The following is a 25,371-nucleotide window of genomic DNA, read 5'->3' on the forward strand; positions in this document are numbered from 1 at the left end:
CCCATGTCCCAAATACAGGCAGTGCTAGAAAAGCTTTCGGTAACAGTAGCTTCTGTATCAATGATGGGCTAACTAAAAGAGTATATTCTTTTTATTCTGTTATGAACATAATAGTACTGCATGCAACATTTTAAAGAGCTGCTTAGAAAACAGTAGATATTTGAATTGTAGTTTAACAATTAACATAAAGAAAAATGGGGCTATAAAAACTATGCTGTTTCAGAAATGGGGTTAAAATCCTATTCGGTAGTTGATCAGTGAAATCTGATGTGATTACCTATATTGTTATTCTTCCTTGTGCAGATTTGTCTATTTAAGAGGAATATTTGTTTCACTTCCGTTTGAAAGTCTGGAGATAGACTACCTGAGATAATGAATTCTGCAGGCTGACCATATGTAAGCACGTATGCTTACATAAACATCCTTTTTTCTTTGCCTTTTCATTCTTAGCCTGGATTATCATGGCGGATGACATAAAATAAACAAAATATGAAAAAGCAGTAAGTTAAAAGAAACAGTATTACTGAAAAGTATCTGTAATTTTTTACCTTTTATAATATAAACTAACAAAATTTGACACCAAAAGCAAGTTCTCCATCCTATGCAAGGTATTTTCAGGGAATGATAACTGATAGGGCAACGACAAATCGCATAGGGCCAATCCTATCTGTACTCACCAGCTGAAAGATAATAATGTCTTAATATTAGAAATGCTCCCTTATTCTTTTCTTCTTTTGTACTGAAGAATCACCTTTATAGAGTATAAAATATAAATTAAGCTGCATAACCTTTGCATGCTTTGAGCTCTCTATTTTTGTTTTCTTTTTTTATTGTGGATGTATTGAAAAGTAAGTGGTATTCTTTATCTAGCTTACTAGATAATGGGGTTGGGGAGTTTGATTACAGAGGCATAAATGAATCCAGACAGGAGTCTGATTCAGAATCAGAGCAAACTTACAATCAATCTGAAAATGTGACCTGCCACAACACTCTTCTTTCACTCACTGTTACACAGAGCAATGATAAATTTAGGGATACTAAATTACAGCAGGAGGCCAAAGGGAGAGCAGCGAGATTGCCAAATGTAAGAAATGTGTCCAAAGTGGCACACTGTCCTGGAAGAAAAGTTGTTGGGCTGCTCACAGGGAAGTGATAAGAATTAAAGGGTAAAGGAACAGTCGGATATGCTAAAAGAGATGTAATAAATCAGATTTAATAAAGAAGGTTTAACTTCAAAAAAGAAAAAAAAGGCCTGGAAATGAGTTCTTACAAGATGCAGAAGGAGATGAGGGCAGCAATTACTTTTTAACAGATGCTTCAAAATGTCTTTCTAATCCTGTTCTTGTTTGGGCCATTTTATCCTTTCTTACGTATAGTCTTGATTTAATCACAGATTTGGGCCCTGATTCAGGTAAATATTTAAATACACAACACCACCATGTTACTTAAGTTTAAGAGGGGATATTTCCCTGATTTGGTGCGAATTGGGGAACATATGTTTTACTTTCATTTCCTCTTGCTCTTGGGAGGCTAATTGTAGATTGTCATGTACAGAATAGCAGCAAAAGTTTCATAAAACTAGTTCATAAAGTTCTTCCCATCCACTCTCGATTCTTTGCTTCTCTTCATTCATTCATTTTCCTTCTCTTTATTATTATTTGTTGTTTTCCGGACTTGGTAAAGGTAAGGTTTTTTGAGGTAAGGTAACGTTGAAGGTGACAAATGTTGACTGTAAGAAATGAAAAAATATATAAATCAATCCTAATGTTGAACAGAAAGATTGCCTCCTCTATATTTATGAACAAAAGGAGATGTTAACAGCACATCTAAACAGATCAACAACTTTACTGCTGCTCAGTGCCATCCGCACAAAAGTGAAATACCTCTAAGATTCAGAAGTGGGAATTCTGTAACTCCATTCTTTGGGGAAGATATGCATTATTATTTTTAATTTTTTTTTTAAAGAAAATGCATTTATTGATGAATTGTACTTAAGAATCTTTCACCTTTTTCTGTTGTATTTAAACCACCCTGACATGTATAAAATCAAACGCATTTTCCAACCCTGCTTTTAGGGTAGAAAAAGGATAAAACTTCATTATGGTTTTTTTCTTAATGCTCTTGTCTTTTTGTCATTGACTTTCATGAAAACTTTCCTATACCATTAGTTTGTTGCTTTTGTTCTTGCTTTTTTTTTGAAAATAGTTAACTACATGATTTAATAAATGGTTTTACATTTACCCTTCGGAAGCTTTGATTAGCTCTTTCTCTGTGCTCAGTTTTGTAGAATTGTATCTGCCTGTTTTTCATCGTCTACTTGGTGTTCTTAAGTATGTCTATGCAGTTAAAGTTATGACAACATTGCAGGTTGTTTTGAGACTTAGTTGTTATGCCACAGGATGTTGATTCTTTTAATTGAAATATTTGAACCCATGCATACTCTATACCTGTCCTCAGCTTTACCTTTGACACTTAATTTCTGCAACCTAGAAATCTCATCTTTATTATGTTTGTATCATATGAAATTTTCTGCAGCACAGGTGTCATTTAAGTACTGACCTTAAAATAAATTACAGTGAATGTTCAGCAAACAGTAGTTCTTTCATTGGGGGGAAAAAAGAATGAAAGAAATGGTGACTAATGTAGCTTTGTTATAAACATGATAGAAGTTCAATTTAAATTATTCCAGTTAAATGTGAAAAAGAAGCATTGAATAGTACAACGCAAATATTAGTCTGATATATCTTCTTCCTCCATAGTGGATATATCGAACTATACACCAGATATATCCAACTTTGTGTTTCTAAATAGTATATTGTATCCAATTTTCTGCCTGCTCATAATGTAGTAGATTGTCATACATTCTATTAACACACCATAATGAAAACTACCAGGTAACATTTTATGTATTTTCTTCTGCAAATTCCAGTCATAGCTCGAAGTCATGAATATTCCTTAATATTCTTACAGGAAACTATACTTCTTTCTTCCAGAATCCAAGCCCAATTACCAAAATTTCCTTCTCTTACGGCAGTAGGTCATGTGGTGCACTCTTTTTCTTACTTATCAACTGGAGTTGACAAAAACTAAGTTGGTTTTTTTTTTTCCTGGTTTTGGAAATCTTTTTTTTTTTTCCCCCTCTCCCCAAAATGACATGGAAAACATGTCTTTCCTGGGGAAAAAAATCAGGAACACCTGCACTTTTTGTTTTTAAAACAGAACATTTCACTATAGTTCTTGTATATTTTTTATGAGTAGTTTATTTGAATTTGACATTGTCTTTTGCATGTGTGCTCATTCTTCTTGATAGTAAACAAATAAACAAATCCAAGATAGCTTATAAAATACTCTGCCATTTCAAAAATGGTGTGGTGCTTAAGACACTTCTCCAAAGCCACTTTTGAAGTAGAACTTTGAAATCACAGGGTCGTTTCAGTTATATTTTCTTTAAAAATAAAAATCCAAAAGGGAACAAAAAAAAAAAGTGTGAGAGAGAAGATGGAAGGCTTAAAATTGTAGTACAGAAGATGCCAATTTTTTTAAGCCTGTCTCACGACGGTCACTGGAGAATTTCAAAATTAAACCTTCAGATTTGATCCGAGTGAAATGTTTGCTGTAATGCATTAGGATGCTCTGCAAACATAAAATAGTTGTAGAGTGAATTCTTTGGATTTTTTCCAATGCTCTTTCCAAAAGAGCATTCACCTCAGAGTGCATTTCTCCACTGTGCTCTTACTTGATTTCTCTCTCTCATTTATGGAAAATGTGACAAGTACTTTGTTTTTCTGACATGATGGACCATTTCAGGCAGCAGAATTGTGTTTCAAGTGACATTAAAATATTTTGCATTTCTAATTCGTGGGTAATGTTACAAATTACAGCATTACTTTTGCATAAATTAGAAACCTGATCTGAAAACAAGTGAGAAAAGACCTTAGGAACATGAGAACAATTGAGGATAGGATTGTATTTTAAATCATTTTAAAATCACTGTCATAATGCAGAGAATATATATATATTTTACTGACAAATATTGTAACTGAATTTTTCCTCTTAAGTATTAATTTTGATATTATCTCTCAGTTTAAAAAAAATCTGAATATTTCACAATATTAAAAACCATTGGCTAAATTATTGGACTGAGGGAGTTTATTATTCTTTGACTTAAGCAAAATGACTTGGGACAGATTTTCATGCTGGCACACAGAACAAATTTAATTCAAACTGAGATGAAAGGCGGTTAATGTAATTGTAGCCTATTATCCTATGCAGGCTTGAGTTAAGAAGCAAGCCAACAGACAGTCAGAAAATGATGGATAGAAAATAGAAACGCTCAAGGCTGGTGAAATAGAGACTTGTGAAGGGATTATGCCGTAACTGTTCCCACACAATCTCTGCCTCAGTAATATCCCACCCCTACCGTATGTTTAGATTACTAAACAGGATTTTTGTATGCCTTCTGGGCTCTCTTTATTTCTTTCTGACGTCAAAAAAGGTCCTCGTTTAGTAAATTTCAGTACTCTGTAATCCTGACTTTTTTGCCCTTAATCTACCACTTTCATCAGTCCTAGGGATGCGGTAAAGCATTCTGTTAGAGCACTTTTAAGTTTCCCTTTTTTTTTTTTTTTTTTTTTAAATTTGCTATCACACAGAGGCAAGTGGTTGGTCACATAAATAGTTAAAGTCTTTGATCTTAAGCATGTCTGTGGGGCTCATTGCTAGGAAGAAACTATTATTTTTACTAGAGTAGTTAATAATAATCAGCTCAGGCTGTAAGTGTGGCTATTTCAGGTGATCAGGTCAGGTTTGTTTTTTTTTTAGGACTGCATTCTGACAGTTTACCTATTTTTTATTATTCCATTTCATTTTTCAGTAGCCAGTATTTGGTTTTTTTGGAATATATAAAAAATTTTGCACTGAAAGCTTTTAAAAATCAAAAAGACATGTCTCAGTCTCCTCAGAATACCTACAAAAAGGTGATAAGTTTTGGAATACTCTGAAACATGTTAATTACAAAAGCTTTTGAACAGGTTTGTCGCCCTTGGCATAGCCCAGGAAGCAAAGCAAGCACCTCTTTCCCATAAAATAGCTGATCATACCTAGTATAATACATACATCTCAGGTAATTCTAACAATAACTAGTTCAAGCATCTAGTGTGATGCCTACAAAATATAAGAGATCAATTACTAATCAGAATTCCAACTAAAGCTGCTGTTTTATAGCCTCTTTGTAGAGGGATTGAGTCTTTGAGGTACACAGACTAGGATGATAAAATAACTTTTTGAGGAGTGTAATCTTTAGCTTTCTCAGTTACTTCCAGCTGGGATGCAAGAATTTTCTCATCCATTGCAAGTTATATCACCAGAGGTCTTTTAGTAGCTAAACTATTTTTTTTTTTTTCCTCATTCTGTCATTGTTTAGGGTGAGGTTTTGTGCCCGTTATTTTGAAAAATGTTTTCTTCTGTGAATTGCCCTTTGGGAAGTCGTTGGGATTACTTACACAGTTAAAGGCTCTGTTCTGCACTGTACTCACACAGGAGCAAGCATTGCTTTTCACGGTAGTACTCTGCAGCCTGCCTATCAAAACCAACATAAACATAGTTTGAACAGATCAAAACTGACAGATCAGGACTCCCATTATGAAATACTTCACAGTACCCTGCCATGAGGCTATAGTGTCATTTTAGTCAACTTTTCTTTCCTTTTTTACAGCCATTCCTTTTAAGTTTTCTTCTTAGGGGGCAGTTAACTTTTCGAGGAGAGTCAGCCAAGACTGGAAGTGTTGGCAGATACAGTATTGTTGTTGCAACATAAACAGTAACATTTATTTCCACTTATTTGGCACTTCATAAAGAAGTATCAGTGTCACCTCTGCTCCAGGAAATTCACGAGATTATGTGCTATAATGGACTAATGGAGATTGGGGCTCTTCATAGGAAAGGGACCAGAGAAAAGCGAATATGTGTATTTATCTTCATACTTTCTCCAACCACCCATACTCTTTTATGTCTTCTGTTCTTAATAGACATTTCTGTATCTCTCGGATTGGTATCTTTTTTAATAAAGTCAAATAAAAGATGGTGCAGGTTAGATGGGGTTAATATCCTGGATATTAAAAAGGACTTAAAAAGAGGCCAGACATGGTTATGATGGAACAATGGTGGGCAATAAGGCATGGCTTTGATGGACTTTGCCATGTGGGGGGGTAAAGAAAATTCTTTTAGGCAGGAAAAGAACTTGTCAGAACAACATATTGGATAGCTTTATAGATATTGAAATGGTCTGATGGACAAAAATGTGGTTTTAAACACCAGAAGGACAAGATAGAAACTAGGAGTCTGGAAGCTGCCATGCCTCCATATTTGGTTTCTAATGATCACTCTCCCATGGGTCACTTGTGGTATTTTTTTGAAGGGTCACCATTCATCGTTGTTCAAGGAGGAGGTTTGATTCTCTGACAATTTCTGTCAATGCCACAGGAAACAAGTATGATAAGTAAATAGTCTGAATATACTTTCTGAATATCTAGGTAGAAACTCCTCGGTCATCTAGGAATATTGAAAGTAATTTGAAAATATCATGCAGTAGCTAGAGTTTTGGACTCCTAAACATAAGAATGATAGCTTGTTAGTTGCACTGTATATTATACTGAAACCTCTGTAATATTTATGCTTCATGTTCATATTATAATGTCATTAATACTGTAGAAGTTGTTGCAGGTAGAGGAATAATTTAGATAACATCACTATTTTCTAAAATTCCCTAGTACTGTATAGCTGACAGCCTAGAGAAAACCATGACATTCTGATTTATTCATACCTTTGTCTTCAATTTGCATTTAATATTCTTGAATGTTCAATATATAAGCAGAATTTGGGCATGGCTAAGCTGCAGTCTCCACTCCTGAATAGGTGATGTGCTTTGCTTCTGAATCATCATTTTTGTCTTGGCTTAGTCAGAATTTATCATCTTCATGAAAGCATTAATTGCCATATTGTGATAAATTGTAGACTTAAATGACAAGAAAATTATCAAAGTTACCTTACATAATTTGAAGTAGAAAGAGAAAAAGTAACTTGCCTGTTTTCATACCATCTTCTGGAAATTATAGTGTATGTATGGCATCCTCAAATACATATTTCTTAAATTGCCTTTTCCTTAAATTGCCTCAAAAATAAAGAAACCTTGATAGTCTTATATAAACAGTGGTTTTGTTTAAAAAACAGAAAAAAACAAACAAAAAACTACCCCAAAATGTTGAAAGCAAAGTAAAATGAATGCAAGGAAGATCAATGAAAACAGATGAGAACTCTATAGCACTCTATAATACTATAGCATTGAACTTTCTGCATGAAGATTTTAATTGAGTATTTCTTTGCAATCATTTCCCTTAGTGACTGATGACAAATTAAATTCAACAATAATAAAAATAGACATATTAATGCACATTTTTTAAAAACAAGATATAAGCTGTTTAATAGTTAAATATTTTCTACAAATACAGTTATTAATAGTGTATTTTTACAATTCAGTGATGACTAATAAAAATGCAGTAAAACACTTGGGATTTAGTAATATTTTTTTGTTGTTGTTTTTTTGATCTGGTCTAATTGCTCTAGACATTTACAATACATTCACTCTGACTGTCAGGGCCTGTCAGAATATTTAACGTTGCTGAAGTGCTACCGCTCCTGCTCTTCTTGACAACTGGTTTCTAAATAACAAAAATATACAAATACCCTTGGAAACTCCCAGAACATCACCGGCAGCAAATAGCATGAGAGATAATCAAATGAAAGGAATTTTTTTTGTATGTCCTTTGTATTTGTTTTTAGTACACATCTTTCATTTTGAAATTACTGGCAGAAGAGTTCATACTTAGGAACATGAATTTTTAAATGCAGTTAACAGTGCTATTTGAACAGGGAGGTTTTGAAATACGAAGAAATTTAGTCATTTTAACCAAAGAATTATTATTCTTGTTTTCATGATTATATGAATATTCTTTCCATGAAATCTTAGTGAAAATAAAATCAGTGTTCCACCGAGAACTTTATATTAAAAATGATTGCAAAAGAAACTGTTTGCAAACTGCTTATGCTTAGGGATGCAGATGCATGAATATTCTGTTGTTGATATTAAGTTAACATTTAACACATTTCATCGATATTTATCTTTTAAAAGAATGAAACATCTGTAAATTTTGTGAACTGTTCACTGATTTTTGCAAAGTAAAAATTTAGGAGGAGCTGCATTTCAGTTTAAGCAGTAATAAGTATTCATAAACTGTAGATGATTAATTTACCATTGCTTCTAATTCTTCTAGCTAAAAGGAAATAGTTGAGAAAACTGTGCTAATATTTCTTGGAGATGCGGTTCAGATCAGTGTAAACATAGCGTCTTATTTTGAGCTGTCTGGGGTGTATCTAACATTTGCTTTCTAAGGGCTGGAGAAATGTCTGAAAAGGGTCAAAATGTGAGAGAAGAAATGTGCATATTTCTCCTCCCCCAGTTTGAAAGAACAGTTTCTGATAGGTGGGAATTCTGCTTTTCCAAGTTCACCATTTTATATATATATAAAAGTTTGTGTGCATCACTGCCAAAAACATGGTCAATCATAGAGAAAGGAGAGTGCCGGAGGTAAAGGGTAAGGCCATGGACATGAGATTCTCTGGTTCAGAGTAAGCAGCATCAAATCATTGGCATGTGAAATCCATTTGGTCTCCGATTCATGTCCAGATAGTTCCAAATGATGGCTATAGGTTACTTAACTCTTGTATAGAAGATGAGATGAAAATATAATCTAGAGTTTATTAGAAAATCTTATTTTATCTCTTAACCAATTTGTCTTAATTATATAATTGTGATAAGTTTGTCACCTCTTTGAAAGTTTATTTTCTCCTGTAGTGCAATGTATTAGTGATTTGAAATATCATTACTTCGAAGTGTATATAAACCCCCTATAATACTTACTCTTGATTTTGCAGGGAAGAAGGATTTGAATAGCATGAGAGAAGTCTGGAAATGGAAAATTTGCTTATGAAGCCAGAATGTTTTAGTATTTCTTTTGGTGAGATCAGCCTAGATTTAAAAAAAAAAAAAAAAAAAAAGAGTATTGCTGGCCTAGGCCTTTTTCATGAATTATATGAAGAAGAGACAAACTAATCTGCAGAAAAAAAATTGTCTTAAGACATCATTATATGCACTTACAAGAAGAAACAAATAAATCATTTCCCCACATTATTAAAAAGTCCTAACTGGAAACATAAATCCTAGTACCTTTTACCCTTTTAGGTTATCATTATCTTAAGAGGTAGGCTGAAAATTCTTTATATCTAAAGCAGAAAGCTTGCTCATGACTGGAAGGATCTTGGCACTGAGACAAGTGAAAGTGTCCAATTTTTACATTAGAACCAAAGATCCTTTATTGTAGCTCAAAAAATTGAGAACTATTCACATACTTCAATATTAACGGAGAACATTGGGACAATATAGTGCAATGTCAATACAGTCAAGAAGCAGACCCTTAACTATAAGAGGAATATATTTGCATTTATAGATTACTAGTTTGTGTATTTCACTGCAACAAAATGAAGATTATAGTAGCAGGATAAAAATACAGTAATAATTAGCAATTAAACAAACCTGTTCTCTGAAAACCACAAAGCACTCATTAACATTGCTGACAATACCTATTTTTCATTAAATATATCATCTGGGCTCAATTATTGCATCTGAATCTTAGCACTTCTGCAGAAGAATGATGCTGCTTCTGAATCTTTTAAACATGCTTGAACTCCCAATACATGAGACAGGCTGGTGTAGCATAACTTTGGTTGTGAGGTCACTCACTTCCATTGCTGTTGACCATGTCTGTTTAACTGTTGTTGATGGTTAGAAGATGTGGCTGTTCTTTGGCAGTTCTGTGTAAAAGGTATTGAAACCAAGCAAGCCTAAGTCAAGACCTGGGATTTTTGTTCTCTTGCATCCATGTAGAAGTGTGAATTGGGATTCCAGGTATCTGTCACTCATTGTTCTGGACCAGTTAATAACCCGAGAACGGCTGACATTGGTGCTTTCATCCATGAGTCACCACTCTTGAGCTGGAAATCTGCAGTTTCTATGGCATCACTCCCAAATTTTTATGAATTACAGCCAATTACAGTTATTGACTATAGTTAATCATATACCTCAGCTAATTTTCTCATTGCTGGAAAGTATTTAGAATAGGAAGTCTTGCATGACTTTCAAGAAGGGGTAACCAACAAGCAGGGTAAATACCTGTGTGTGAATCTGGGCTGAGCTCTGTGTTACTACATTGTTATTACTAAAGATTCATCAGCTATCTTGTAAGTATCTGCAAAAGCTGCAGTCAGAGCACCATGGGCATATTTTTAATGCTGAGTATGTAGTAATATATAGTAGTGTGTAGGAATGCTTCATAGTCCACTTATGATGCCACAGGCCTAACCGTGTGACTAGAGAAGTCTTAAGTTTAGTTTTACAAACACTGTTTGAACTTTGGTTATGAGGTGTCCCAAGTAACCAAATTATGTTATGTTAAATAGTATTCTACTGTTCAAAAACCCCATAGCATCATACCACTGTGGTACCAGGAAAGTAGAATGAAAACAGGAGCCTGTTGTGCAAGATCAGGAACTGGGAGAAGGAGATCAGAAGCAGGAATCGGTGATGGAGGACAGCAGGAACAAGACCACTGGCTAGATAGGGGACAGAACGAGAAGTAAAGGCTAGAAGAGAGTTGAGCAGAAGTTGAACAGTAGTCCTAGAAGATGTTCTTATTCATCTAAAAGCTGGGGCAAGCCACCAGTCAGGGCTCAGTAATAGTCTGCTATGTCCATTAGTCTTTATTTTTCAGGAACCTCTTGTAGATGCAATGCTGAGAACTTAGGCAAATTCCCAGACCTGTCTATGACCAGCTGTAGATCAGAAAGATGACTGCTTTTCCCCAGACTCTGTGGAAGTGGTCTGTGTTAATTTGCAAGGACAAAATAGGAGGTAAGGGTCATAAATATCTGCTCATTATAGTTGACAAGCCTGCATCTAGGCCAGAACAAGATACAACTGCCTCAGCAGGGAATCAGTTGAATAAAGAATATTTTCTTTTAGAGTGGTCTTCCCTGAGAGTTTGACATTAGAAACAAACTCAGCTAGAGGAAAGACGAGCCGTACTTAGGTTACTCTTCCCCTGTTCCTCTTTTTTTGCTTCACTTTCAATTGAAAGGAAAGGTTTACCAATTAGTGGTGGCAGCAGAACTGCAGTAAATCCTGCCTTCGTTATCAAAGGTTAGATGAACTGTTATAAGAAGGTTTCTACCCGATCAAATCACTAGTCTAGAAAGCTGTAGATCTAGGTTGGTGTTACATTCTGACAGTTTTCTTTAGGTGAGAAGCTTGAAGGGAGATACCCGTAAACACAATAAAATTAGACATATATACTCCTCTACTGCCAGTTCCTTAGCTTTCTTAAGATTGGAAGATGTGGATATCGTGCACAAGATCATATACATTGCTAAGCTTCACAGACGGTCATTTGTAAACTCTCAGTCTTACAAAAAAGCCTTTCATTCATTAAAACAAAAAAACCCAGATCTGTGAATATTAATGTAAACATATACTCTTGGATACATTTATGGTATTTAAAGAGAATTATCATTCACTTGGTCATAAACATGGGAAAAGTTATTTTTTTAATGCATTTGTCCATAACACTTATTTTGAACTCCCAGGAAATACAGGGAGAATAAAAGAAAGTAAAAGAAAATGGTTCAGTTTTGAAAGGGTAATTGAGGGAGAGGTTGGGGAATAACTGCTAATAGCAGGCCATCAGAAGGTCAGTGAGCTTGATGAATTGAATACTTTTGTATTGGAACAAACCGTAGAACTTGTACGTAACCTGGAGCATTCCTCCATTTGCCCTCGTAAATGGGAGCTGTATCTTTGGAGGCGTGCCAGAGTGGAACTGCTCATTCATTATTACCACTTAAAGCAAATGATCATAGCCCTATGGCACATAAAGTAACGAGTGTAGCTCCCATTTCACAGATACGAGGCATATATTATGCTTCACATATGGTCAAGTGTGTGCTGGCTTTTGGAAAAGGTACAAAGATTACTACAATGAGTAAAGCTCATAAGGAAATAATTCAGCGAACAGGAAATTTTGTAATTGGAAACATAATTAGTGTCTGTGCTGGTTTTGGCTGGGGTAGAGTTAATTTTCTTCATGGTAGCTAGTATGGGGCTATGTTTTGGATTTGTGCTGGAAGCAGTGTTGATAATACAGGGATGTTTTAGTTCCTGCTGAGCAGTGCTTACACAGAGTCAAGGCCTTTTCTGCTTCTCACCCCACCCCACCAGCGAGCAGGCTGGGGGTGCACAAGAAGTTGGGAGGGGACACGGCTGGGACAGCTGACCCCAACTGACCAAAGGGATATTCCATACCATATGACGTCATGCTCAGCATATAAAGTTGGGGGAAGAAGAAAGAAGGGGGGGACATTCGGAGTTACGGCATTTTGTCTTCCTAAGTAACCATTACGCATGATGGAGCCCTGCGTTCCTGGAGATGGCTGAACACCTGCCTGCCGATGGGACATAGCGAATGAATTCCTTGTTTTGCTTTGCTTGTGTGCGCAGCTTTTGCTTTACTTATTAAACTGTCTTTATCTCAACCCATGAGTTTTCTTGCTTTTACTCTTCTGATTCTCTCCCCCATCCCACCGGGGGGAGTGAGCAAGCGGCTGTTTGGTGTGTAGCTGCCTGCCAGGTTAAACCACGACAGTGACTAATGCAGAGCAATATATATGCTTAATGAAATAGGATAGGATTAAAAGACAAAACTAAATTTATTCAGAACCTAGCCGACATACTCACGTGAACAATTTTAGATGTATTCCTAATCCTATTAGTTTCATTTTTTCACTCTGCTGAAAAGCAAGTGTTTAAATAGCATCTTTCATTTGAGTTAAAGCAAGCTTCCCTAACTAGTAAGAACTCTACCTCATGCTATTCCTAATATACATTATGAAAGTGTTCTGCACCAGGGGACAGAGGAGGAAGCATAAGAGAGGCAGTGCAGGGTTCTTTCTGTATCTCAATAAGGCTTGGTAACAAATGGCATAACAAACTAGCTGTTTTATTAAGATGGAACAAAAAGAGGAATACAGATAGCAAGTAAATCTTATGCCCCTTCAGTTACTGGGAACCCTATGTGCATGCCGCACTGGATGAACCCAGCATGGATTTTCCCCCAGTGTGCTGCACAGATCCTGGCTGTGGCAAGGTTCCTCCTCCCTCCCATACCATGGCGCCTTTTATCTTGTGTAAAAACAAAACAGTGTATCTCCTCCTGACAAGCTGGAAGGTTCTCTTTGATAACACCCGCCAGCGCACAGCACAGGCTGGCACGGGACCTTCCAGCACCTTCCCTTACAGCGGCTACTCATGCTCACAGACGGGCTTCTCAAGCCTGACGAACAAGGGCCAGTAGATCAGACATGCCTTGCCCAAGATCACTAGCTCCTTGAGTACAATGTCTTCCGTGAGGAGGCTCTCAATACAGAAAGTATAATATATATGATAATATATCAAAATACTTTGCTGTGGTGTAATTCACTGTTCTTCTTTTATTATGCGTATTTTATCATTTCATCATGCATTATGCTGAAACAACTGAAACGGCTGGCTGTAAAATTGCATTGCCATTTTCTCTTCAAGATGCTTGAAGGTCACTTCTATAATTGTCAGGGAATTAGTAATTATTTGGGTTTGAATGAATACTTACGAATACTTGCATATTGCAAAGTATTCTGTGCCTAGTAATTTTCGTATTAAGCATTCTGTTGTGTGTTCGTTAAGTAGTGAAACATGTGGTGCGTTAGACAGATTTTTATAGATATTTTTATTTTATGTATTTTTTTGTTTTTTCTGTAATATAAATAGAAATAAAAATACTGAAAGGTATATGTGATGCTGGAAATCCCTGGGTTCTGGTAATTATTGATCCACAGGAGATGGTTTCGTCTGATTAGAAGGGTAGCTGAATGGAGAAGGGAAGCTGTATGGAAACAGCTTTCCCTTTCATAAAGATTTTCAAGATTTTTAAAAAAAAAAAAGTAGTCCTGTTTTGTGTCAGGAGCAAACTAAGCTTCTTTTAGACCCTGGGTCAAATCGCCACAGGTGAGTGCTGTGGCTGGCAAGAGTTCACAGCAGAATTTGTTTAGTCTCTCCTGATGGAAAGTACAGCTTATTGTTACTGGTGGTCAGGCATTGCTCTTCCATGTCATACATAAATCAGTGCCATTATCAGTGAGCAGCAGGGTAAGTTTCTTGCCTTCTGAGAAAGCTGCTTGTCTTGTCTGCGAAAAGACTCTGAATACACAGTTATTTATATAAAATACATTTTTGTGTTCTGGTATAAAACCTCGGCATGTTCTGAATACTGCCTATATTTAATATTCCACTTTGCCTTTGAAACAATTCAGAAGAAAACAAAAAATTCCTCTTAAAATAATCCCTATCATGTTGTTATAATTTGTTGCATGATACACTGTCTCATTTATGTGACAATCTTACATACAAGAAAAGGAAATTATTTTAAAATCTTAATTCAAAAATGATCCTTTTCGCTTAGCTTTTTCTTTCAAAATTGCCAATGTAAAGACACTTTCAGACACGAGTCTATTTTTACAAGCCTAATCTGTTTAAGTAGTGAGCTGTTCTTTGAAGAATTTAGTTAGTGTTTTGTGATGTTTAGAAAAAAGTGTGTCAGGCAGACCAATATTATTACTTGAGATTATTTTCTCCTTTCCTTTATAAGTACATACAAGAGAGATACTTCAACATCAATTCCTCTTCTAAATTCTGTGGAAAGGACTGTAGGGCCAGAGTGTCTGTGTGGACAAGACCACAAATTGTGTGCTGCAGTTAGAGTTGAAGTGTATGGTTTTTGCTTTCTTGGTGTTTAAGCAAAAGTTTTCCTATATAAAAAAAGTTGAATTTCCGTAGAGTTGAACCTGCAAAGAGTTCTCACACTGACATGAGACCAGGAGTGGGCAAGGACAGAGTCCAGAACATCTTTTTTTCTGCTTTTTCTATTTTAATGCTACTGTTGATTATTTTCTTTATGATATTGTAACAAAGAGTCAAGGAGATTCTCTGCCTATTTTTTAATAAAAATGAGCATGTTAAGAATCACCAGTTGGAAACTAATGAAGAGACCAACAGAAATACAAACATTATTCTACAGTCTGCAACTTGTTAAATGATGTGACATCCAAGTTAGAAAGTTTTTTAATATTACTCACAAATCAAATAAGACAAAAGATTTCCTTGCAATTTAAGTTTCTTAGAAAAAAGTAATGAAAAGGTAGTCCAAGCTATTAAATGATCCAGATTTCCTCTGGGAAAATGTTTATATGGAATTTAGCGATAAGCTTTCTCTTTGTTTTATGAATCATTCTGTGTATTTAATGGAAAATTATAATCTTGCTGGAGATTTCTGTGGAATAGCCAAGAAAACCAGAAGCAGGATAATCATTTTTATTAAGGTGCTTGGCATTTTTAGAGAAATGCTGTATAACTCAATTTGATCACTGGGAAATTCTGTAGGATATTTCACGTCTCTCAAAATAACTATATATCTTATCAATAAGAAAGATATTTCTCCAGCTCTTATCATGTACACGTCTTGTCAGCAGCATCAATACATTGTATTCAGTCTAAATTTCACCTAGTTCCCTAGGTGGTCAATGAAGAGAAGCGATTGCCTCTGAAGTTCAGAGAAGCTAAGTAGCTGAGGTACTGCTGTGCTTATAGTGCTACCTGTATGGCTACAGTTTCTGGACCCAGAGCCAGCTGGCATTGTCTAGTTGCAGCTACATACCTTAGGACTAGCCTCTCTAGAGCAGACAGCATAGCTTTGGTCCTCTGTAGTGCTGTGAATATGTAATCACTATTTTATGCTTAGGGGTATTTTGGGGTTTGGGGTTTTTTTGTTGTTGTTTTTTCATTTAAAGAGTTGGAAATAATATGAAAGATGTATTGCAGCCCACCAGTGTGGTGTTTGTATGGTTGGAAATGGAGAGAGTATGTTCCGTCCCTGAAGGGATGGCATGAAGAGGCGTGGAAAGTGTCTGAGGGTGCAAAGTCTGGTCTGGTAGTATTTCAGGACTGTGTATGTTAGAGGAAGACATACTTAGGAACATTTTCTGTAGTGAATGATCCCCCTGATTGATGCTCGGCTATTGTCTTGGAGAGGGCCAGTGGAGGCATCAAAACCAGCCAAGGGAGTAAGCTATCACTGAAGCGGCATGGATAATAAAAGATCCAGTGCTCAGCCTCCCTGCCTGGCTCTCTTTTGTTCATTAGCGGAGACATACCACCTGTGGTAAGTCCTACGATAGGCACCGACCTTAAGCACGTGACTGAAGTGCCTTATTCAAGAGCCTAGTCACTCTGGGTTTCTTTTATAAGGAGAGAGAGGTGCCTCCAGAAGGTAGCACGCCCTATTTAAGAACTATATGCAATACTTTTTATTTTCATGTATTTGTGCAACTAGTAATGAAACTCGTGCTATTTGGAATAAATATTCTAGCTGCATTTTTATTAAAACTACAGTGTGTTTAATGGGAATGTTTGGTTTTGTCTTTTTTTCCCCCTGCAGCTGTGACTCTGAAAATAGGTATCTTGGAAATCCGCTTAGGGGAACATGCTACTGTGAGTACTTATATTTTTAATGTTCGGTACTTAAATGCTGTTTACATATTACATGATCATTTCATTTCCTCAGAAAAACAAAATATTTTTCTTAAGATTTTCTGAAGTTGGGCACGTTGATATTTTGACTGAAAAATAAAATGCCCCCTGGGCTTCTCTGTTACTTTGTCCACAAGAACACAAATTAAAGTCTACTAAAAATTGATTCCTTATGCCTAGGTTAGAGGGACTGACCAAGCCATTGGGTTATTCTCTGTATCTCAACATATGTGAACAAAAGGAATAAGTAACTGTGTCATTGTTTAAAAGACAGAATTTGTGGTGGGGAAATGCAGATAGGCTAAACAGCAGTATTTCCTGGGGACATTCTGAATGGTTTAGCCAGTCTGCCTCCCAGGGACACGATACACAGCTGCTCTCCAGAGTATCATAAAATGATACTGTGTGTTGTCTCCATGTTCTTACTGTTGTAGAAAAGGTGCCTCTGGCAAATTTACTTTAAAGCATTACATTTCTGATAGTCATAGTGAAAGGCCTGAAGGGATGGGAATGCTTATTACCCATGTGCAGAAATCCCTTAGTGAGCTGTGCCAATATCGATGTTAAATAGTAATTTTAATCATCTTAAAAACGTATGTGAAGTTGGAGAAGACTGTTTCACTTTTTGTGACTTGCACATACCTGCTCAATGTCAGACAATTGGATCCATTTGTCTGTTGTTTCCTAACACCATCCCTACCTCAAACTTAAATTTACATAAAGACATATCTCTGAATATATTCATGGCATTCATTCTGATCTTTGGCCTTGTTTTTTAGCATTTCATTTTAGAATGTACACAAAAGCTTCATTTTAGAATCTCTTTAAGGCATCATTTACCTAATAAACGAATGTTTCTTTTCTTTACTAATCTTTCTTTTCTACCTTAAATGGTTTGCATCTGCAAGGTATATTTTACAGAACAAAATTGACATATACTGTATTACAGATGCTGACATATCCCTAGGTCCAAAACATTTATTCCTCTTGCCAGGTATTAAAGAAATCTGCTGTGCGTTGTTTTTGTTTTGTTTTTTTTCCTCACAGACAAGTTAAGTTGAAATGTAATACTTTAGACTGGAAGATAATTTTTAAATATTGTATTTTGAAGATACTGTTGACGTTGACAGTTTACATAAAATAGACCAAGTTGAAAATACTCCTTAAAACTGTGTTCTAAAGATGCTGTTGATCAAATAAATTCAATTAAATCTGTTGTTTGTTGCATAAGAAATTTTTCTTATTTCAAAACAGAAATTTCAGTATTTAGAAGAATGAATTTTTGTACCTATGAATTTTATAAATTTTGTAGATTTAAAGCTAGATAATAAGTACGTGAGAAGCTCATACTATGAAGAGAGTGCTATATAGGCTATTTTGGAGATGTGTTTCAACGTTTGTTTTGTCCTTTAAAAATAAACATTATTAAATTTAAGAGATGGAAAAGAAATGACAGTAATGAGATTTGTAGACCTCAGGCACCTCCATGAAAAACCTTATTTTTTTGCTATCATGTTGCAGGTTGGGTCTATAAATCATGTTGGAGATGAATTGTACTATATTCAAGATACCCTTTTCACCTTTAACTCACTACTATTATTTGTCTTCTGTCAGATTTCAAAATATTTTAAAGATCTTGTTGTTCTGGAATGATAAATCTTCTTTTAATACTTTCAGTCATTTAAAATATTACATATAAATGATTTTCAGAGTTATTTTATCTGGAGGTAATAAGGAGGCTGTGCTAATTTAAAATAATGGAATTTGTATTTCTTGCATTGTGGCTGATGCATCATAATGGGAAATAATTTGTTAATTTGTGGATAACTGACTGACCTAAGATTTCAGTGACAATTGCTTATCAGCACCATCCATTACCTGCTAAATCATGTATTAAAATATGTATATGTCATAAAGCGATGCTCCAATTTCTTATCTATATAAGTATTTTAAAATATGGCCTTACCATGGACTATAATTTGTGTAAGAAAATGTTTCACTTTTGTACAAGACAGACATTTGGATGGTATTTTTTTGTGCTTGTTTCACTACTCCGTAAGAACTTTCTCTTTAGACACTTATATTGCTGCTTTGCTTCTCGTTGAAGTGAAGAATATTCTTATTTTTTACAGCACAGTAATAGTTATTGCTCAGGAGGGAGGAAAATACTGAGGAAAACCAAATTGTATATACTTATAAGCAGCATAAGTTTATGAGAAATAAAAATTCTAGGCACATTTGTTTCTACCACTTAGACTCAAAATCAGTGAATGGTACAAAAATAAGAATACAACTAGCAATTTGCTGTATGGTTGGGATCTTCTTCAGGAAAGCTTTTAGTCACATGCTTGAGTTTAGCCATCTTCAAAATGACCAGTTTTAAGTGTTCAAATTTTATCTTTTTTTCACTTGTGTGAACACTGCCCTTAAATTGGAATGCTTTTCTAAGCCAAAACCTTAGAATTCAATCCTGAGTGTATGGCTAACTTTTGTATGATATCGGATGACCTCAATTTCTCTTTAACAGCAGGATGTGGATTGAGAAATGTTGTTGCCTGTTGCCTTAGAGGAACTTTCTGCAACTTGTGATATTGTGAATACCCCCTGCCCTATAAAAGTTCAGCTGTTTCCATCTCTTGCTCTCTGCCTACCTTACCTAGTATCTTACCTGTCACTGCTATCCTCAAGCCTACGAAGGGGGAACAGACTGGTGTTGATGTAGGCCCCGGTATTAACATCAATAGACTGTTGAAGATAGTAAGTAAGCTCTAAACTTAATAGAGTTAGCCAGTGGGATAGCACAGATTGTTTTAGTTTCTTCCTTATTTGTTTCCTTTAGTAGTGATGTAGAAGAGTAAGCAGAATATTAATGCTATACATGGATCGTGTTGTGATTAGAGAAGTGATCTGAGCACAAATGAAAACACAGGAAAATTACAGATAGGTCTAGCATGATCAAAAAGAATGAGATTTATGTAGGAAGTAACATGCCGAAACATTGCAGGGACTTAATCTAAATACAGATACTATGCCAAAAGGATAAACACAGATAGCAGCAAAGCCATCAAATCCTAGAGATAACAGGAGCAGTTGGTTAAACATCAGATTTCATTCTAATATGGCATTTCAAAACATGGCAGCACTGGACAAGTAGTTTTTCTACTTTGAATTATCAAAACTTAATAAAAGTAGAGTAGGAAATGCATAACAGACAGGGCATGCAATACCGTATTATCCAGATTGTGTGAAAATCGTTGCCCATTGCTTCTATTAAAATTATTTTCATTTCATTCTTCATGACTTCACTGTATGATTGAAAAAGCCCAACAGAGGGAACAAACTGAGAGTAAGAGAATGAGAACAAGCCTCACGCATATAAAAATTAGAAAAATATTGAATGTATAAGAATGCATGAGCAGCTGCATGATGGTCTATCTATTCTAGTACCCTGTTGTCAGTAGTGGCTGAATATGAATGCCAGGGGAAGAGTATAGCAAATGGACAAACGTACAGTGATATTTCTCTCTTTACATCCAACAATTTGCAGCTCAGAAACTTCATGAAAGGAAGGATCTCTTGAGCCAGAAGTGTTTGATATGCCATTGTTTAGGAATATCAGAGAAAATCTTATTAAAGATTTCTTATACATAATAAAAAGAAGAATATGAATAAAAAAGAAAGCTTCATGAATTTAAAAGCCACGGTTTTGTTTGTCCATGTAAATATTCTTGTAGGTTGAGTACAAGTCTGCTTCTGGATTGTCTCTCATGTTTCTGGTAGGGAGGCTCTGTATCCCTAGGCCTTTCTGTTAGAAGCCAATCTTTCTGCGAATGATCGGAACCTGGTTCAATCCATATAAATGAATTCTGAGTGGAGGCCAGAAATGCTTGTGCAGCTGACTTATGCATGTACACAAACCATAAATATAACATTTTGTCATGATGCATTTGTATTTGTTGTTGTTGTTGTTCTTTGGTATCTCAGCCAGTGTGATGTATAGCAGTGACACCTAGATAGCGAAGTATGCATCCAAATGGCTGGATTAGTTCTTCGCACGTCAGCATTAGAAATACATTGCTGTCAGAATCAGTGCTCCTGGGTGCAAAGAAACATGCAGCAAAACCAGATGGTTTTGGACTGATTGGGAGGAATCGCTGGGACAAATGCCACTTCTGTGATTCTGACCTGGGTTATATACAGACACAAAGCTTTAAATCATAAATGGAGAAATAGTTAAACCAGTGTTCTAGAGAAAATGAGAGTTTAAATTTGTAATTCATGATATGTTACTATACAGAGGATGAATTATAGGTTTGCTAAGTTACTTGTTTTGAAAAGATGTGATACTCTTCTTCATAAGCCTCTTTTAGATATCCATATTTCTAAGGTCAAAAACTTTCCAAAATGTCTGTTTTATGTACATTACTTTGAATGTCACGGTTCCAATGCTACATATCAAACAAGAAGTACAACTGATGGATTCTAATACTACTGCATGCAGAAGCATAAAAGCTTACAACAAATTAGTACTGTGAGTGCAAATTGTATTGTTTGCCCACATAGTTGTTGGAATTTCCAGAAGAGTTGAGCACTCAAGAGTTGCCTATTCCACTAGGAGAATTCCTAGCTAAGACCGGTCTAGTAGCCAGCTAAGAAAATGTAGTTGAAAAATGTATGTGGATTTACATACCTTAGTTTCTTATTCCTTTTTACCCTTTAAAAAAATTAATTTTTAGAAGCATTTTTTATTATTTCTAGGCACTACCATCAACAATGAAGAGAGGGAACAAGTAGCTTCTTCGTTTGCTTCTGCAGATTGGTTGCTCTTCTAAAATAGGCAGCAGCAGTGGGTTACAGGGTAGCACAGTGTAGCATACGAAACTTCCAGACATTTGAGAAGATTTTCTCAGCAATGCACAGCAAGAATGTAGTCACAATGCAATAAAATTGCAATAAATTAACAATTTTGATTAATCTTGTGCTTATCTTTGGGCTGGACAGACATGTGTCCATGGGTCTGGGACTATCTGTGAACTCAAAAAGAAGTGGAAGCTTGCTTTTTGCATTCAGAAGTGCATTATATATCCAGAGTAACACTATAGAGTTTACTGTGCTGCAGAGCAGGCCCACTTTTAAGTTTGTTAGAGATTAGAATATGACCTTTGAGAAGGATTAGAGAATCCAGGAATGAATAGAGGTCAGGAGGGATGAATAGGGGTCAGGGTCACTTATGAAGAGAATTAAAACGGAGTGGAGCTGAATGATTCACGGCTTTTTGTGGAATTAAAACCCATATATTGATCATTTATTCCACATCTTCATAAGAATATATGCCTCTGATGGAGATATTTGTTGGATTTACAGCCTTTAAAAAAGAGGAAGCACGAATATCTGTACATAAAAGAGGCTGAAAGAACGTACAGATTTTATTTTCACTCTTTTCCTAGGTTCATTGTGTTTCCTTCCACAGCTCTTTCTAATCTTTCTCTCACCTCAGTGTTTTTTGAAGTGTCATTTGTGGATGGCTTCACACAGTGACTCATCAGCCACTATTTCGAATGTTCTTCTGGGATGAAGCATGCAAAAAAGGAAGATGGTAGGCCGATCTGCAGAAGCCTTAAGGGTCAGGTGTGCTACAGAGCACTGGCACCACTGAGCTTTTCTAGTCAACCTTGTGGATGTGGAGGGAGGAAATGGAAAGCCAGAGAAAACATTGCTGAGTTCTCAGATGTTTATCACAAAAAACATCCAACATAATGACTAGCAGGAAAATAATATTAATAGATTTTTTTTTTTTTTTTTTTTAGAAAATTCTCTTCAGATAAATTTTATTAGCTGTTTTTTTTTTCTACTTAAAGTACACCGCAGGAAAAATATGCGCTCGTATGTGAGCTACTAAATATTTTGCAACAACTTTTTTGGGAGTGACCTGAATAATTGGTTTATGGCTTTACCATGCCATTCTAAATTCTGAGCCATAAAATCATTATAGCTTGTAACACTATTGCTTATTTCCTTGGTATACATACAGAAAGGATAACAATAAGCAATTCTCTCAGTATGTCAGCAACTCACAAAGATGAAGAATGATATTTTCATGTCCAAAATTGGTGAGGAAGCATGAAATGTACATTCAGTGAAAGCTCTCAAGATAATATCTGGTATCTGTGCAGGGAGCTGGGGAAGAAGAAGGAAATCTTGCTTCTGGCTGTAGAACCTCGTAAGGATTCTAGTCCAGTCCTGGAGCTGCATTAGCCCCATTACTGCTGACACACCAGGACTTCAAAAAGGGCAAAGTAAAGGAAAGTGCTAGTCCTTCTAGCACTATAGTCCTTATAGTCCTATAGTCCTTACCATTTCTTATAGTAAATTTTTATTGTAATTTAAAACTTTTAAATTATATTGTTATACAATATGTATGGTGCCTGAAACAAAAACAAACACTCATTTCTTGTATCCCATTTATTGAAACTTCATCTCACTTGATAAAAATTAAGAAAAGAAGTCTTACTTACTTTTTGATATCTGGGCTTTGGAGTAAAGGCCCAGGTACTCCTTTGGAGGTGTTACTTTTTATTTTTCCTTTCTGACTTGTTGTTTGTTTACAGTAGTAGTAACTAGAAAGATGGTTTGATAGAAGACAGATTATTAAAAGTAGACAATTTATGACAACATAGTACCTCTAATGACTTTTTAGAAACATTGGTTCAATACTGTCTCAGAGCAAAAGGGTCAGATAATACATCCCTATTTAAGTTGTCAAAATACAGTTTAGGCTTAATCTCACCTATTGGTGTGGTCTGATAGTTCATCCCACCTGGCGTTTCCCTATTATTTGAACATTTTTTTTTTCTTTTCTCTGGGATTATTCATAGTCCAAGTTCTGATACAAGCCAATTTTCAGTAACAGTTATTACAAATGTTACAATTTGATAAAAAAGGGGGAATTAAAACCATTAAAAGAAACCTCTCTAAATACTATGCCAAATTTTCTCCTGTGGTCTAGCTGCCTTGCAATAATCTGGCAGAATGAAGGGGCAGAAACCTAGTTCATCATCTTCACAGAAGAGTGGACATAAGCAGACATAAGCAACCTCTGTGAAGGGAGTTGTTCTAGGGGCTGATGGGTGCTGGATCTGGAATGACACTTTGCTCTGGTTGCTCTCAGTTTGTGAGCGGCACACTGGGATCTACCATAAATTGCTCCTTGGGCTGCGCCAGCCCTGCTGCTAGGAGTTTTTTTTGTGAATGGAATCTGTTTATGCTTCCTTTTCCTCATCGCTCCCCAGCATTTGTCTTCCATGTAGGGTGCCACTACTATTTTGCTCTTTCCAAAGAGTTGTTGCCCCTGGATCCCAAGCAGGTAGTCTCAGCAGGATTTCATTCGGAGCCCATTCCAATGTGTGCCTGTCTTCAATGTTGGGGGTGCCACACTGCAGTGGCACTCCTCACCGAATAAGAGACTGTGTATAGAGCTGCCCTGGACCAAAGAAACATTGGCTTCCCTCATACTTCTCATACTGTACTGACATGGTATCTTTTTTTTTCTTTTTAATAAAATAAATTACAGGTTTTACCTTTTCCACTTGCACCAATCAGATCTCACAGCAAAAGAACACAGTTGTAAGATAGTTGTATGCTCGTCAAGAAATGCACATATGGTCTAATAGCTGTTGAAACATGTAAAGCAACCTGTCAGCAAGAAGATACAATGTGGTTTTTAAGCACTCTGTGTGTAGGCAAACATGCATGTATATGCACTCATGGATGTAGAGCATGACACCTTTTATTAAAAAAAAAAAAAAAAAAAAAAAAAGAAATAAACCATGTACTAGAGGTGACCATAAAGCACTAGGTGGCAGACTTGCTATACTTAGAGAAAAATTAAACTCAAGAACATTCCAAGGAGAGTATTTTAGGAGATAAATAGCAAGTAGCACTTTTAATAAAACTGTTAGCAGAGGTTTTCCAGATACTTAAAAATTACATTGAAACTTAAAGGGCATAAACAATAAATTTTGGCTATTGAAAAGGTGTGTGTTTTAGTTGAGTTGTGAGATGTATAGCAGCAGTTAGATGCTTCGCTACTGATTTGTAGAATTCATGTTTCCTTCTGGGACAGCATTACTTTAAACTAAATACGTACTGTAATTGTAAAACTGTCATGCTTGACTTAAAATAATGAGTTCCACCAATTATATCTAACACTGATTGACTTTGATACAGACTGAAACAATTTTTATTACATATAAACACAGTAACAATAATGACTCACATTGTCTTTTGAATATACGGACTTATACAAATAAATTGTATTTAAAAAGAAATCTTCTTAGTGTTTAAAGAGTCTAGTGGAACAGATTGTAGTTTAAATCAGACAAATCTAGGACGGTCTGAGAAAAGATTAGCCTCAACAAACCTACCAACTCAGAACATATAAAGAGCAACAGGCAAACAGAGTCTTTGCCCTGAGCTAAAATAACAACACAAACCAACTGTCGCCTTCCAGAGAATTAAAACAGTAACCACACCAAGAATCTGAAGCTCCTAATAAAGTATTATGATCTCACCCCAGGCTCTGCATACTCATT

At 35.7% G+C, this 25,371-nt stretch overlaps 1 protein-coding gene across 2 annotated transcripts in view; it reads left to right on the forward strand.

The window, feature by feature from the left end:
* The window catches only part of ATRNL1 (attractin like 1), a 555,427-nt gene that overhangs the window by 200,265 nt on the left and 329,791 nt on the right, over positions 1-25,371 (forward strand). For both annotated transcript variants that reach the window (XM_076339089.1, XM_076339090.1), the window contains exon 21: positions 16,689-16,741. In XM_076339089.1, coding sequence (XP_076195204.1) covers positions 16,689-16,741 — 53 coding nt within the window. The remainder of the gene's footprint in view (positions 1-16,688; positions 16,742-25,371) is intronic.

This window comes from Aptenodytes patagonicus, chromosome 5, assembly GCF_965638725.1.
Source record: "Aptenodytes patagonicus chromosome 5, bAptPat1.pri.cur, whole genome shotgun sequence".
Classification (NCBI taxonomy): Eukaryota; Metazoa; Chordata; class Aves; order Sphenisciformes; family Spheniscidae; genus Aptenodytes; species Aptenodytes patagonicus.